General features: G+C 43.5%; 1 protein-coding gene across 4 annotated transcripts in view; it reads right to left on the bottom strand.

Annotated features, from left to right (window-relative positions):
• The window catches only part of LOC138363901 (uncharacterized), a 329,278-nt gene that overhangs the window by 38,637 nt on the left and 275,227 nt on the right, over window positions 1-15,414 (bottom strand). Inside the window, exon 4 of one of the 4 annotated variants that reach the window (XM_069323365.1) lies at window positions 14,218-14,234. The exons of 1 other annotated variant lie outside the window; for it this stretch is intronic. In XM_069323365.1, the coding sequence (XP_069179466.1) occupies window positions 14,218-14,234 (17 nt within the window). Of the gene's footprint in view, window positions 1-13,709; window positions 14,235-15,414 lie in introns of those variants that run through there. 2 more of the 4 variants (XM_069323364.1, XR_011228245.1) reach the window with 2 other exon arrangements.

Here is a 15,414-nt window from a genome sequence, read left to right as displayed (position 1 = left end):
CCCTGCTTACTCGTCTGCTTCTCCTTCTACTCTTCGCCGTCTTGATGCTTTTCCGGTTATCTCGCCTACAGGATTCTCTTTCCGTTCGTATTTCTAATGTTTCTCCTCGTGTTGTTCCTTCTTTGCCCCCGTGGAGGGTCCCTCTTTCGCGGTTTTGTACATTCTTGACCCTTATCACTAAAGCTTTTACCCCTCCTACGGTTCTAAAACGCCTTTTCCTCGAGCACTTTTCTTCTCACTCCCGCTCCGTTTCTGTCTTCACCGATGGGTCTAAGTCAGCGGACGGTGTTGGCTACTCTGTTGTTTTTCCTGATCGCACTTATATGTGTCGCTTGCCTCCGGAGACTAGCATCTTTACAGCGGAACTTTATGCTATTCTCTGTGCTCTTCGTCTCCTGCTTTCTCGTTGTGTGTCTTGCTTTGTTTTTGTTGTTGACTCTCGTAGTTCCCTCATGGCTCTCGGGTCCTTTAATCCGGTTCATCCAGTAGTTGTCGAGATCCAACATTGGCTGTTTCTTGTTCACAGTAAATTTAAGTCGGTTGAGTTTTGTTGGGTTCCCAGCCATATTGGTGTGTGTTTAAATGAGCGTGCGGATGCTGCCGCCAAGGAAGCTGTCCGCTCTTGTCCCATCTCTCGTAAAGGCATTCCATATTCCGACTTTTACCCGGTTATCCATTCCTCAGTCCTTACCCGTTGGCAGGCTTCTTGGTTGTCTGTTACTGGTAACAAGCTACATACTCTTAAATCTTGTGTTTCCTCGTGGCCGTCCTCCTTCCACTGTAACCGGCGGTGGGAAACAGCTATGGCGAGGTTGCGTATTGGCCATACTCGCTTAACCCATGGTCACTGGATGGAGCGCCGCCCTGCTCCTTATTGTCCTAGTTGCATTGTCCCTCTTACGGTCGTGCATGTCCTTCTTGAATGTCCTGACTTCCAGGACGAGCGTGTGTCTTGCTTTCCGACCGCCCCTCGCGGTCACCTGCCCCTCGATAGAATTCTTGGTGACTCGGATACTTTTGATATCGTTCGCCTTATGCGTTTTTGTTCTCGTATTGGCATCCTTGGTGATATTTAGCGCCCTCTGATTATTTTGCGTATTTGATGGTGCTACATAGCCTTCCCGGTTTGGTGCCTTCTTTTGATAATTACTTACTTACTTACTTCGTTTTGAACGAACAATGCTAAAATTGATGAATTCGTCTTTGGGGTTAACTGTTGGATAAAATGGATTTGGTCCAAGGATGGGTTGGTGGCGACGGCTGAGTCGGTGTTTGGCCGGGCTGGATGAGTGGCGACTCCTGGGTCTGTGATTGGCTGCTGCCGCGGGAGTTACTAGTCCAGTAGTTGAGGTGTTGTGTGGTGGCACCACTCGTGGCGCCTCTTGTAGGGAGGTCTGGGAAGGCTTCAGACTGGATATTAAATGCCTTGGTCGATCTTGAGGTAGCAGTGGTGTAACGGTTACCAGGGCCAATCCTTTACTTTATATAAAAATTGAACCAACGCCTCAAAGGTTAATCCAGCCAAATCAGCTTGGCTGGTTCACTCTACAACTATAATGTTGTTTACAGTCCAGCAATCTTCCCAATACATCTGGAAGAATAAAACATCCTATACCCAGACTTGATATAACTAAATTCAATATCTCAATCCCTATCACAAAATCTGGCGAACAAAAATCATTGGCCTTCGTCGTCCATCGACGTGTTCCGTCATTCATGTGTTTCACTCAACACCTGTGGTCACTTTATGCCACAGCATGTCACTTAATTAACCAAACATTCAAAATCAATGTCCACATGCGATTTTCCCAACCTTAAAAGGAAGTCGCTATTATCAATACTAATTTTAATATCACAGTTCTGAAATTAGTCAGCAATAGAATGTCCACATACTTCGAGCTAAGAGTATCAGGATCATGTTGTCCACCCCTCTTGCACCAATGAACTCGGAGCAAGGAAACTGCTACCCTTATCATTTCTAGAACCTATGTCTTAGGCGCAGTGCAATAGTTCTCCTAATAGAGCTCTTTCTTAAACAGGTCCATGTAAATTTTTTTTATATATCCACTTTTCTAGAATTTCACTACTATATTTCTAGTTTTCAACATTCAGGGTTTCCAAAATTTTGTTCCTAGGGATTCAGAGATCTTAACTCTCAGATATTTTATACAATTGATTGACAACAAAATTGAGCAAAATATCATTTTAACATTATTACACAACACATGTTCTTAAAAAAAATCGATGATGTTAGATGACTGACGTGTAGTTGATTTTAGTACCAATGACTACCAATTGTTGATTGTGGAAAATCCTGGTCTCCTTGTATACCATTCCGGTTTCTGCTGAAGAATGATGGAACTATCCGACCAAAAATAACTTGGGTGAAGCTGAGCACTTTAGTGACAGGTGACAGTTGACAGCTTACGGCTGGCTGCAGCTTGCTGGGTGCAGCTCACTAAAGAGACAAGTGAATATTCAACCCGTAGCTCACAAAAAAACAGATGTAATTGGACTCTCAGAAACAAAACTCTCAGGAATCATAATGAATGCAGTGTTTCCACATGACTACACTGTAATAAGGAAAGAGGGGGAAGGAAGGGGAGGAGGTAGAGTGGCTCTACTGATGAGAAAGGAATGGAGTTTCGAGGAGATGGTTATTCCGGGCTGCGAAAGGTTCAGAGGCTTCATAACAGGCACCATGGCAATGGGAGGACCAAGAGTAGTAGTAGTAGTGATATATAACCCACTACCAAATGAAAGAAGACCCAGGCAAGAGTATGACAGAAACATGTCTGTTAACACTATCATTGAGAGAGCAGCCGGTGCTGCCTGTAGAAATCGATCCCATCTGCTCATAATGGGGAACTTTAATCACGGAAGGATAGACTGGGAAAACAAGGAACCACATGGTGAGGAAACATGGAGAGCAAAACTGTTTGAAGTGGCAACTAGAAACTTTTTAAGTCAGTATGTCAAAGGTCCCACGAGAATGAGGGGCAATGATGAACCCACAAGACTCGTCTTAATATTCACTCTGAACGATTCAGACATGAGGGAAATCGGTCTTGAAGCCCCCGTGGGTATGAGTGATCACAGTGTACTGTTGTTTGAATATCTGGTCGAAGAAGGGTTAATGTACTCAAGGAAGGGATCAGAAAGCAAGAAGCCGGCATTCTGGAAGGGAAACTATGAGGAAATGAGAAAATTCCTAACTGAAATAGTTTGGGAAACAGAGCTCAGAGGAAAGACGGTTAAAGACATGATGGACTACATCACACAGAAGTGTAAGGAGGCAGCAGACAAGTTCGTCCCAGTCCAAAAGGAAAAAAAAGAAATTCAGATGAGAAACCCATGGTTTAATCAGATTTGTAAGCCAGCAAAGCACCAAAGTAAATGGGCGGGGAAAAACTATAGAAACAATAGAACACTAGAGAGCAGCGAAAGATACCAGAGCGCCATGAATGAATACGTCAGGGTGAGAAGAGAGTTAGAGGCAATATAAAAATGACATGGCGAGCAAGGCAAAGATTCAACCCAAACTGCTGCATAGCCTCATCAGGAGGAAAACAACAGTGAAGGAACAGGTAATGAAACTGAGGGTAGGGGCAGAAAAATTAAATACAAATGACAAGGAAGTCTGCGAGGAACTCAATAAGACATCCAAGGAGGTCCTCAACTCAGAGCAAGGCGAAGTCCCAGAGGTAAGAGAGGGAACATCAAACCAGACACCACTAGAGGAGCTAGTGATTACCAGTGGGGAGGTGAGGAAGCATCTGCTAGATTTGGACGTGACAAAGACTACAGGCCTGGATGGAATCTCACCATGGGCTCTAAGGGATCAGAAGCTCTGTGCCTGCCACTCTCCATGGTCTACAACAAATCACTGGTAACAGGTGAACTGCCAGAAATTTGGAAGGCGGCAAACGTAGTCCCGATATACAAGAAAGGGGATAGACAGGAGGCACTGAACTACAGGCCAGTATCCTTAACTTGCATACCATGCAAGAAATGGTATGCAAGTTATGCATAAAGGAGAAAATTGTGCGAAAAAAGCTAGTTGAATATCTGGAGCGAAGGAACTTTGTGACAACACCAACATGGTTTCAGGGATGGCAAGTCATGCCTCACAGGACTAATTGAATTCTACGATCAGACAAGAAAGAGAGGGGTAGGCAGACTGCATATTTTTTGATTGCCAGAAAGCCTTTGACAGAGTGCCAAACCAGAGACTAGTGCGAAAACTGGAGATACAGGCAGGAGTGAAAGGGAAGGTACTCCATTGGATAAGGGAGTACCTAAGTAACAGAAGGCAGCGAGCTACTGTGCGGGGTGAGGTATCAGATTGGCGAGACGTCACCAGTGGGGTCCCGCAGGGTTCAGTTCTTGGACCCATACTGTTTCTCATATATGTAAGTGATCTTCCAGATGATATAAAATCATTCCTCTCATTGTTTGCTGATGATGCAAAAATTATGGGGAGGATTAAGACGGAGGAAGACAGTATGAGACTACAAGATGACCTAGACAGACTGCATGAATGGTCCAACAAATGGCTACTAAAGTTCAACCCGAGTAAATTTTAATGTAATGAAACTAGGCAGTGGAAACAGGAGGCCAGACACAGGATACAGAATAGGAGACGAAGTACTTAATGAAACAGACAGAGAGAAAGATCAAGGAGTTGATATCACACCAAACCTGTCTCCTAAAGCCCACATAAAAAGAATAACGTCTGCGGCATATGCGCAGCTGGCTAACATCAGAACAGCGTTCAGGAACCTGTGTAAGGAATCATTCAGAATCTTGTACACCACATATATAAGACCAATCCTGGAGTATGCGGCCCCAGCATGGAGCCCGTACCTTGTCGAGCACATGACGAAGCTGGAAAAAGTCCAAAGGTATGCCACTAGAATAGTCCCAGAACTAAAAGGCAAGAGTTACGAGGAAAGGCTGCGGGAAATGCACATTACGACACTGGAAGACAGAAGAGTAAGGGGAGACATGATCACAACCTACAAAATCCTCAGGGGAATCGACCGGGTAAACAAGGATAAACTATTCAACACTGGTGCTACGCGAACAAGGGGACACAGGTGGAAACTGAGTACCTACATGAGCCACAGGGACGTTAGAACGAACTTTTTCAGTGTCAGAGTAGTTAACGGATGGAATGCACTAGGCATTGATGTGGTGGAGGCTGACTCCATACACAGTTTCAAATGTAGATATGATAGAGCCCAGTAGGCTCAGGAATCTGTACACCAGTTGATTGACAGTTGAGAGGCTGGACCAAAGAGCCAAAGCTCAACCCCGCAAGCACAAATAGATGAGTACACACACACACACACACACACACACACACACACACACACACACACACACACACACACACACACACACACACACACACTACTCTGAACTTTTTCCGTGTCAGAGTAGTAGTAAATGAAATGCACTAGGAAGTGATGTGGTGGAGGCTGACTCCATACACAGTTTCAAATGTAGATATGACAGAGCCCGGTAGGCTCAGGAATCTGTACATCAGTTGATTGACGGTTGAAAGGCGGGACCAAAGAGCCAGAGCTCAACCCCCGCAAACACAACTAGTTGAGTACACACACACTAAATCTGTCATAACGATGCACTAGGTAAGTGACTATTAGAGCTAGATAATTCATTAATAACTATGATTTGATATTTGAATGACTTATGTGACATGCAAGTAACGACGAAATCTTAAGTCATTCAAGTACAAGTTCGAGAAAGTTTATTGAGACAATAAGATGCATCTCAAAACAATAGAGAAGATTAGGATATTTCTACCCTCCATCTTAATTAATTTAAGTCATAGTTGATGCCAGTTTGGTCGCATCTGAAGCCTATGAGAGAGTAATGCAAGATGATTACAGCATATACCAATTTCTTCACAACTCTCGCTAACAACTTGTTCACAACTCTCGCTAACAACTTGTTCACAACTCTCGCAACCAACTGTTCACAACTCTCGCTACCAACTGTTCACAACTCTCGCTACCAACTGTTCACAACTCTCGCTACCAACTGTTCACAACTCTCGCTACCAACTGTTCACAACTCTCGCTACCAACTGTTCACAACTCTCGCTACCAACTGTTCACAACTCTCACTACCAACTGTTCACAACTCTCACTACCAACTGTTCACAACTCTCACTACCAACTGTTCACAACTCTCACTACCAACTGTTCACAACTCTCACTACCAACTGTTCACAACTCTCACTACCAACTGTTCACAACTCTCACTACCAACTGTTCACAACTCTCACTACCAACTGTTCACAACTCTCACTACCAACTGTTCACAACTCTCACTACCAACTGTTCACAACTCTCACTACCAACTGTTCACAACTCTCACTACCAACTGTTCACAACTCTCACTACCAACTGTTCACAACTCTCACTACCAACTGTTCACAACTCTCACTACCAACTGTTCACAACTCTCACTACCAACTGTTCACAACTCTCACTACCAACTGTTCACAACTCTCACTACCAACTGTTCACAACTCTCACTACCAACTGTTCACAACTCTCACTACCAACTGTTCACAACTCTCACTACCAACTGTTCACAACTCTCACTACCAACTGTTCACAACTCTCACTACCAACTGTTCACAACTCTCACTACCAACTGTTCACAACTCTCACTACCAACTGTTCACAACTCTTGCTACCAACTGTTCACAACTCTTGCTACCAACTGTTCACAACTCTCACTACCAACTGTTCACAACTCTCACTACCAACTGTTCACAACTCTCGCTACCAACTGTTCACAACTCTTGCTACCAACTGTTCACAACTCTTGCTACCAACTGTTAACAACTCTTGCTACCAACTGTTAACAACTCTTGCTACCAACCGTTCACAACTCTTGCTACCAACTGTTCACAACTCTTGCTACCAACTGTTCACAACTCTTGCTACCAACTGTTCACAACTCTTGCTACCAACTGTTCACAACTCTCGCTAACAACTGTTCACAACTCTTGCTACCTACTGTTCACAACTCTTGCTACCAACTGTTCACAACTCTTGCTACCAACTGTTCACAACTCTTGCTACCAACTGTTCTCAACTCTTGCTACCAACTGTTCTCAACTCTCACTACCAACTGTTCACAACTCTTGCTACCAACTGTTCACAACTCTTGCTAACAACTGTTCACAACTCTCACTACCAACTGTTCACAACTCTTGCTACCTACTGTTCACAACTCTTGCTACCAACTGTTCACAACTCTTGCTACCAACTGTTCTCAACTCTCACTACCAACTGTTCACAACTCTTGCTAACAACTTCACAACTCTCACTACCAACTGTTCACAACTCTTGCTACCTACTGTTCACAACTCTTACTACCAACTGTTCACAACTCTTACTACCAACTGTTCTCAACTCTCGCTACCAACTGTTCACAACTCTTGCTACCAACTGTTCTCAACTCTCACTACCAACTGTTCACAACTCTCACTACCAACTGTTCACAACTCTCACTACCAACTGTTCACAACTCTCACTACCAACTGTTCACAACTCTCACTACCAACTGTTCACAACTCTCACTACCAACTGTTCACAACTCTTGCTACCTACCGTTCACAACTCTTGCTACCAACTGTTCACAACTCTTGCTACCAACTGTTCACAACTCTTGCTACCAACTGTTCACAACTCTTGCTACCAACTGTTCTCAACTCTCGCTACCAACTGTTCACAACTCTTGCTACCAACTGTTCTCAACTCTCACTACCAACTGTTCACAACTCTTGCTACCAACTGTTCACAACTCTCACTACCAACTGTTCACAACTCTCACTACCAACTGTTCACAACTCTCACTACCAACTGTTCACAACTCTCACTCCCAACTGTTCACAACTCTTGCTACCAACTGTTCACAACTCTTGCTAACAACTGTTCACAACTCTCACTACCAACTGTTCACAACTCTTGCTACCTACTGTTCACAACTCTTCTTACCAACTGTTCACAACTCTTACTACCAACTGTTCTCAACTCTCACTACCAACTGTTCACAACTCTTGCTACCAACTGTTCTCAACTCTCACTACCAACTGTTCACAACTCTCACTACCAACTGTTCACAACTCTCACTAACAACCTCCCACAACTCTCGCTAACAACCTCCCCACAACTCTCGCTAACAACCTCCCCACAACTCTCGCTAACAACCTCCCCACAACTCTCGCTAACAACCTCCCCACAACTCTCGCTAACAACCCCCCCCACAACTCTCGCTAACAACCTCCCCACAACTCTCGCTAACAACTTGTTCACAACTCTCGCTAACAACTTGTTCACAACTCTCGCTAACAACTTGTTCACAACTCTCGCTAACAACTTGTTCACAACTCTCGCTAACAACTTGTTCACAACTCTCGCTAACAACTTGTTCACAACTCTCACTACCAACTGTTCACAACTCTCACTAACAACCTCGTCACAACTCTCGCTAACAACCTCGTCACAACTCTCACTAACAACCTCGTCACAACCCTCGCTAACAACCTCCCCACAACTCTCACTAACCTCCCCACAACTCTCACTAACAACCACCCCACAACTCTCACTAACAACCACCCCACAACTCTCACTAACAACCTCCCCACAACTCTCACTAACAACCACCCCACAACTCTCGCTAACAACCTCCCCACAACTCTCACTAACAACCTCCCCACAACTCTCACTAACAACCTCCCCACAACTCTCACTAACAACCTCCCCACAACTCTCACTAACAACCTCCCCCACAACTCTCACTAACAACCTCCCCCACAACTCTCACTACCAACTACTCCGAACTCTCCAACATTCTTCCTGCTGTCTACCACCAAACAATATTCTCCACAAACAGGTTAGTACATTGTAAGTTATCAGACGATGAGTGACAGTAACGTGGCTGAGAATGTCATGTTCATTATCAATACATTATAAGAATCGATGATTGTCCAGGACGGACCAAAGCTTTGTCCTTTCTCAACTTTCTGATGTGTGGTTTAGTCGTTACGTTCTAACTTTACTAAATTATGCAGTAGATTTATAGATGTGATGATTGTACTGTACCTATATATTTTGGTAATTAAAACAGATTTATTCGCATCAAAAATGTGTTTATCAGTGATTAAGAAAATTGTGAGAGTGTTGTGTTGTTGTTTCCGAGGGGAGTCTGAGAGAGACCAGTCTTCAGGGTCAGTGTCGAAAGATATAGACAACGATAAGGACCAGGTTGAATCTTCCAGGCCAGACACAAATATTGGCTCCGTTAATGCCACTATGTATAGTAATACAGAAATTAATACCTAGGACAGCAGGAATAATGATGATATTAATACCGAAATTAATATCGAGGAGAGCGGTCATAGTGATGATGATAATACAGATAATAATACCGACTCTGTCAAAAGTTTCTCAGGCACCATGCTCCTCGACTTCACCCGCCAGCATTAGCTGATGAGCGCTGCCTTCAAACTTCTTCCTTACAAAGACATGACCACCGCCGAACTCGCTAAAATTACTACCTGCTTAATAAATGTATCATCAAACCCGCTCGGGACCCAAGACCACGAGACACACTCACAGGCACTAACAAAAGCCGTGAGGGAGCTCGACGCTACAAGATGTAGGGGCTTTAGTAAACTTCTGCCGGTGGTAATGCCCTCTCACGACTCCACACTCCCTCAGGAAGACCTGGAGTGTCAAGATCAAATGGGGCTCCAAGAGGCTACAGAGGTACATAGCTTCCACAACAATTAACAATCCAGTTTGAGCTTCAAACTTGACATCGGCACAAGACTCGTGAGCGTCTCGCCAGACAAACAGGTACAGTGTCCGAAATGTTTTTTGTACCCCAATAATGCTGAGATGTATGAAAACGGTATGAAAATATGTCAGTTTTGTGAACCCATTGCCAGGTTACCCAGGTGGAACCTGTATAATTACATGAGTAACTATGAAATAAGAAACAGTGAAAATTTCGTCCTTAAATATGCTGTTATTATTGACGTAAACAACATTAAAGAAAGTTTTGAAAATTTTTTGTGTTAATTGTCGCTTCCGCGTAACATTACCGTTTAAATGATTATCATTAATAGCTAAACAGGCTAGTACAAGTCAGCTTAGCTGAAACAATCGAACCTGCGGTCTTAAATACAGGATTTATAGAGTACTAGTTTGGATGTATTTTCGATAACGACGTAGATGACGTGGCTCGTCTCCCAGCATTGTTCAGTAATTAGTCAGGCCATTAGTGAAGCGGTGGCGCTGACCTCTGACGCTGTAGGTAAAGTTGTTGTACTAAATGCAGGCAATATTATGCCATCTGACGCGGCTGACATCTTGGCGTCAGCGCCAGGCATCTTCAGTCTCGTCAACATTCTGGGGTCAGAGAAGATTATTCTGGACGAAGCTATCCAGCAGAAAGTGATATAATCTGGAGGCATCAACGTCGGTGTAGAGCATGACACCGACGTCTATAACATCATTGAGGAGGAGATAGGCATAACGGGAAACCTTGCCTATAACTTAAAGGCAACTCTTTGTGTTACAGACAATTACAGGCTGTCGCGTGTGGAAGCACCAGCCTGTATGAGGGTCAAGGAAATAAATGAAAGAAAGGCCATCCTCTATCTTAGCCAAGTAAGGAACACCGAAAACATCACATGTTATTACGAGAGAATGGAAATCAGTGAAGACCACAAGTATTTGCAAGCTGACTTGACTTTCATCAATTCTAAAGGAAAGAAAATTCGTAAAATACTAAATTTTTAACAATTATGTTCCTAGTCATTTTTCAAGAAAAGTGACTTTGTCTTCAAAATGTGATAACTGGTTTTAACATAAATTAAGTAATCCTCTTCCTTCATAATTATCACATTATAAGGACAAACCCAAATTAAATCCACTTGCGCTAAAAAGTAGAGCGACGGTCGTGCGTCTTGCTGGACGGCGTTCAATTACCCCACTGTCCAAGTGGTTGGGCACCATTCCTCACATCCCCTTCCCCGTCCCAGGCCAAATCCTTATCCTGATGCCTTCCAAGTGTTATATTGTCGTAATGGCTTTGCACTTTCTCCTGATAGTTCCCATCCATTGGTGTTAGGCCCTTGAGAATGTTGACGAGGCTCCCAGGCGCTGGTTACAGTAGTGAAGTTGTGGGTGACGGAAGACTCGAACCTCCAGCGGATTGACGGGTGCCATCACCTGACTGTCGTATTGACGGGTGCCATCACCTGACTGTCGTATTGACGGGTGCCATCACCTGGCCGTCGTACTGACGGGTGCCATCACCTGACCGTCTTATTGACGGGTGCCATCACCTGACCGTCGTGTTGACGGGTGCCATCACCTGGCCGTCTTATTGACGGGTGCCATCACCTGACCGTCGTGTTGACGGGTGCCATCACCTGGCCGTCTTATTGACGGGTGCCATCACCTGGCCGTCGTATTGACGGGTGCCATCACCTGACCGTCGTATTGACGGGTGCCATCACCTGACCGTCTTATTGACGGGTGCCATCACCTGACCGTCTTATTGACGGGTGCCATCACCTGGCCGTTGTATTGACGGGTGCCATCACCTGACCGTCGTACTGACGGGTGCCATCACCTGGCCGTCGTATTGACGGGTGCCATCACCTGACCGTCTTATTGACGGGTGCCATCACCTGACCGTCTTATTGACGGGTGCCATCACCTGACCGTCGTATTGACGGGTGCCATCACCTGACCGTCGTATTGACGGGTGCCATCACCTGACCGTCGTGTTGACGGGTGCCATCACCTGGCCGTCTTATTGACGGGTGCCATCACCTGACCGTCGTATTGACGGGTGACATCACCTGGCCGTCGTATTGACGGGTACCATCACTTGACCGTCGTACTGACGGGTGCCATCACCTGACCGTCGTATTGACGGGTGCCATCACCTGACCGTCGTATTGACGGGTGCCATCACCTGACCGTCTTATTGACGGGTGCCATCACCTGACTGTCGTATTGACGGGTGCCATCACCTGACCGTCGTATTGACGGGTGCCATCACCTGACCGTCGTATTGACGGGTGCCATCACCTGACCGTCGTATTGAAGCATGTTTTATTTTTTATTTAATATAATGTTTTTTTTTATTTAATATAATGTTTTTTTTATTTAATATAATGTTTTTTAGGTGTGTGTTCGTGTGTGTATTCACCTAGTTGTATTCCCCTAGTTGTGCTTGCTGAGGTTGAGCTGTGCTCTTTCGTCAGAGAAAGGTGTGTAGTACTCACCTCACCTAATTGTACTCACATAATTGTGCTTGCGGGGGTTGAGCTTTGTCTCTTTGGTCCCGCTTCTCAACTGTCAATCAACTGGTGTACAGGTTCCTGAGCCTACTGGGCTCTATCATATCAACATTTGAAACTGTGTATGGAGTCAGCCTCCACCACATCACTGCCTAGTGCATTCCATTTATTAACTACTCTGACACTGAAAAATTTCTTTCTAGCGCCTCTGTGTCTCATCTGGTTACTAAGTTTCCACTTGTGTCCCCTTGTTCTTGTCCCACCCGTGCTGAAGAGTTTGTCTTTGTCCACTCTGTCAACCACCTACAAAATTCTCAGGGAAATTATCATGTCTCCCCTTACTCTTCTGTTTTCCAGGGACGTGAGGTTCAGCTCCTTTAGCCTTTTCTCGTAGCTCATACCTCTCAGTTTCGGGACGAGCCTGGTGGCATACCGCTGATTCTTCTTTAACTGTCTTGTGTTTAACTAGGTATGGACTCAAGGCTGGAGCTGCATATTCCGGATTGGTCTGACATAAGTGGTATACAGGGTCCTGAACGATTCCTTACACAAATTTCTAAAGGCAGTTCTTATGTTGGCCAGTCTAGCATATTCCGCTGATGATATTCTTTTGATGTGGGCCTCTGGGGACAGGTTCAATGTGATATCAACTCCCAGATATTTCTCTCTATTTGACTCTTGCAGGATTTCACCTCCCAGATGGTATCATGTGTTCAGCCTCCTGCTCCCTTCGCCTAATTTCATTACCTTACACTTTCCTGAGTTGAACTTTAGCAGCTATTTTATAGACCATTCCTCCAGTTTGTCCAGGATATCCTGTAGTCTCTGTCTATCTTTATCTGTTTTGATTCTTCTCATAATTCTTGCATCATCAGCAAACATTGAGAGGAATGTGTCTATAATAAAGCATAATAAGGGAGATATTAATAAGGTATTATATATTTCACTGAATAGAACGCGAAATAATAAATATAAATTGAACAAGTTTAGATTTAGGAAAGACCTGGGTAAATACTAGTTTGGTAACAGGGTTGTTGACTTTTAGAACAAATTACTGGGTAACATAACAGACGTAGGATCTCTTGAGTTTGGGTGGATATAAGTTAAAGCTGCTACGTATGGGCCAATAGACCTTTCAGCAGTTTCCTTCATTCCTATGTTCTTATGTTTGTATTCTTGTTGCCGATTTGTTCATGCTCTATCAAAATATCTCCACGATTACGAGATCATACATACCGGAATAATATACACACGGCTTTAAAAACGTATCGTATAACACCACCAGTCACTTAAAAGTATATTAATAATTGAATATTATGTCCGCTTGACCTTCACTATGCTTGAAAATATTTAGTTTAATATTTTAAACATTTTCAATAGATACTACTGTTGTTGTCAGTCTTCGAACATTATCAACAGCATCTTCATCATTAATACATGACTAGTAAAATCTCTCCGAGTTCCCTTGCTGATGTCTAATCACTATGATACGAAACTTCCGAATTGATGTTAATACAACCAGTGTTGTCCTCAGTGATTTAAAACATACATCACTTGTATACATATCATACCTGCAATGTGTTCCCGTATTGTAACCCGAGCTCCCTCACACACCTGCAGCGCCCTCGCACATACCTGCGGCGCCCTCGCACATACCTGCAGCGTCCTCGCACATACTTGTAGTTTCCTCACTCACCTGTATACATATCATACCTGCAATGTGTTCATGTATTGTAACCTGAGCTCCCCACGTGTTGCGACCCAAGTGGTTTTAACAGCAGTGACCATGTGGAGGGCACGGTGGACATTACCTGTAGCTCCCTCATACACACCTGAAGCGCCCTTGCACACACCTGCAGCTCCAACACACCTGCAATAGAAAAGCCCTTTTAATTAAATTTCGAGCTAATTAACCAGTGCATATAACTTTAAAATGTATATATATATCTATACAAGTACATATATGTAAGGGACATTTGCAAACATCAGGAAATATAAAAGGATTAGAATGCAGTTATAACTGTAGCGAGTTAATCTTATACTCGCTCCATTATCTCATAATCCTAATAGCATAACTAATTAGCACTAATTACAGAAGCTACAGTCCTTTCCCCAATTACCGGTAATACTCTTCTCATCTTGTTGGAGGGAGCTGAAGTGTAGTCACCATATGTGGGATATTTGGGCTTGATTCTGATTAATTAATAATTAAAGTAGTAAATTAAATTACGAAGGACCACCCACTTTTAAAGTAAAGAGGGAAACTGAGAATTTCAGATCATTTTTTTTTTTTTTTTTTTGAGATATATACAAGAGTTGTTACATTCTTGTACAGCCACTAGTACGCGTAGCGTTTCGGGCAGGTCCCTGGAATACGATCCCCTGCCGCGAAGAATCGTTATGCCGCGAAGAATCATTAGATAAAATTCTAGAAAAAAACCAGTGACTATGGATATGACTAGAAAGTATGATCATAAGAATAATTAATGGGCTGTATTATTAAAGAAACAAACCTCAAACACCTACATTGGGGGGTTATTGCTGGAGGTAAGTACGTCCAGGAATCAGTGTGGTTCGTTCACTAATTCAATTAATAATAATCTAATCCTATAAATAATGCTGAATATAATATTATTCATATAAAGAAGAACATGAATATGAGCATAGTAATGAGTTACAGTAAATCACACATTAATATTAAACATTCTGAATACATCAAAATTGCAAGGATATGGATAAAAAGAAATAAGCCTTAGCTTGTAGTAGATTCCTTTAGATAACCATGGAAGTCCTCTTAATCTCCAAGTCTGGTACACTGACGAATGGCACGGTTAACATGGAGAAGACAGCATGAGGAATTCGTCTCTCGAGCTGCAAGATAAATAACTACCAGTAGTAATTGATTTAACTACTCAATTCATATTCAAGATTATTAATATCTACAGATGGAATTCTAATCACCTGTTATTAGGTGTTATCTCGCCGCGTGACGAACAATCACCCCGCTATTATTAAACCTGTAAATGATGCATCAAATAAAGGGTACTTAG

Source organism: Procambarus clarkii, chromosome 12 (assembly GCF_040958095.1).
Source record: "Procambarus clarkii isolate CNS0578487 chromosome 12, FALCON_Pclarkii_2.0, whole genome shotgun sequence".
Lineage (NCBI taxonomy): Eukaryota > Metazoa > Arthropoda > Malacostraca > Decapoda > Cambaridae > Procambarus > Procambarus clarkii.
This window is presented reverse-complemented; position numbering and strand designations above follow the sequence as displayed.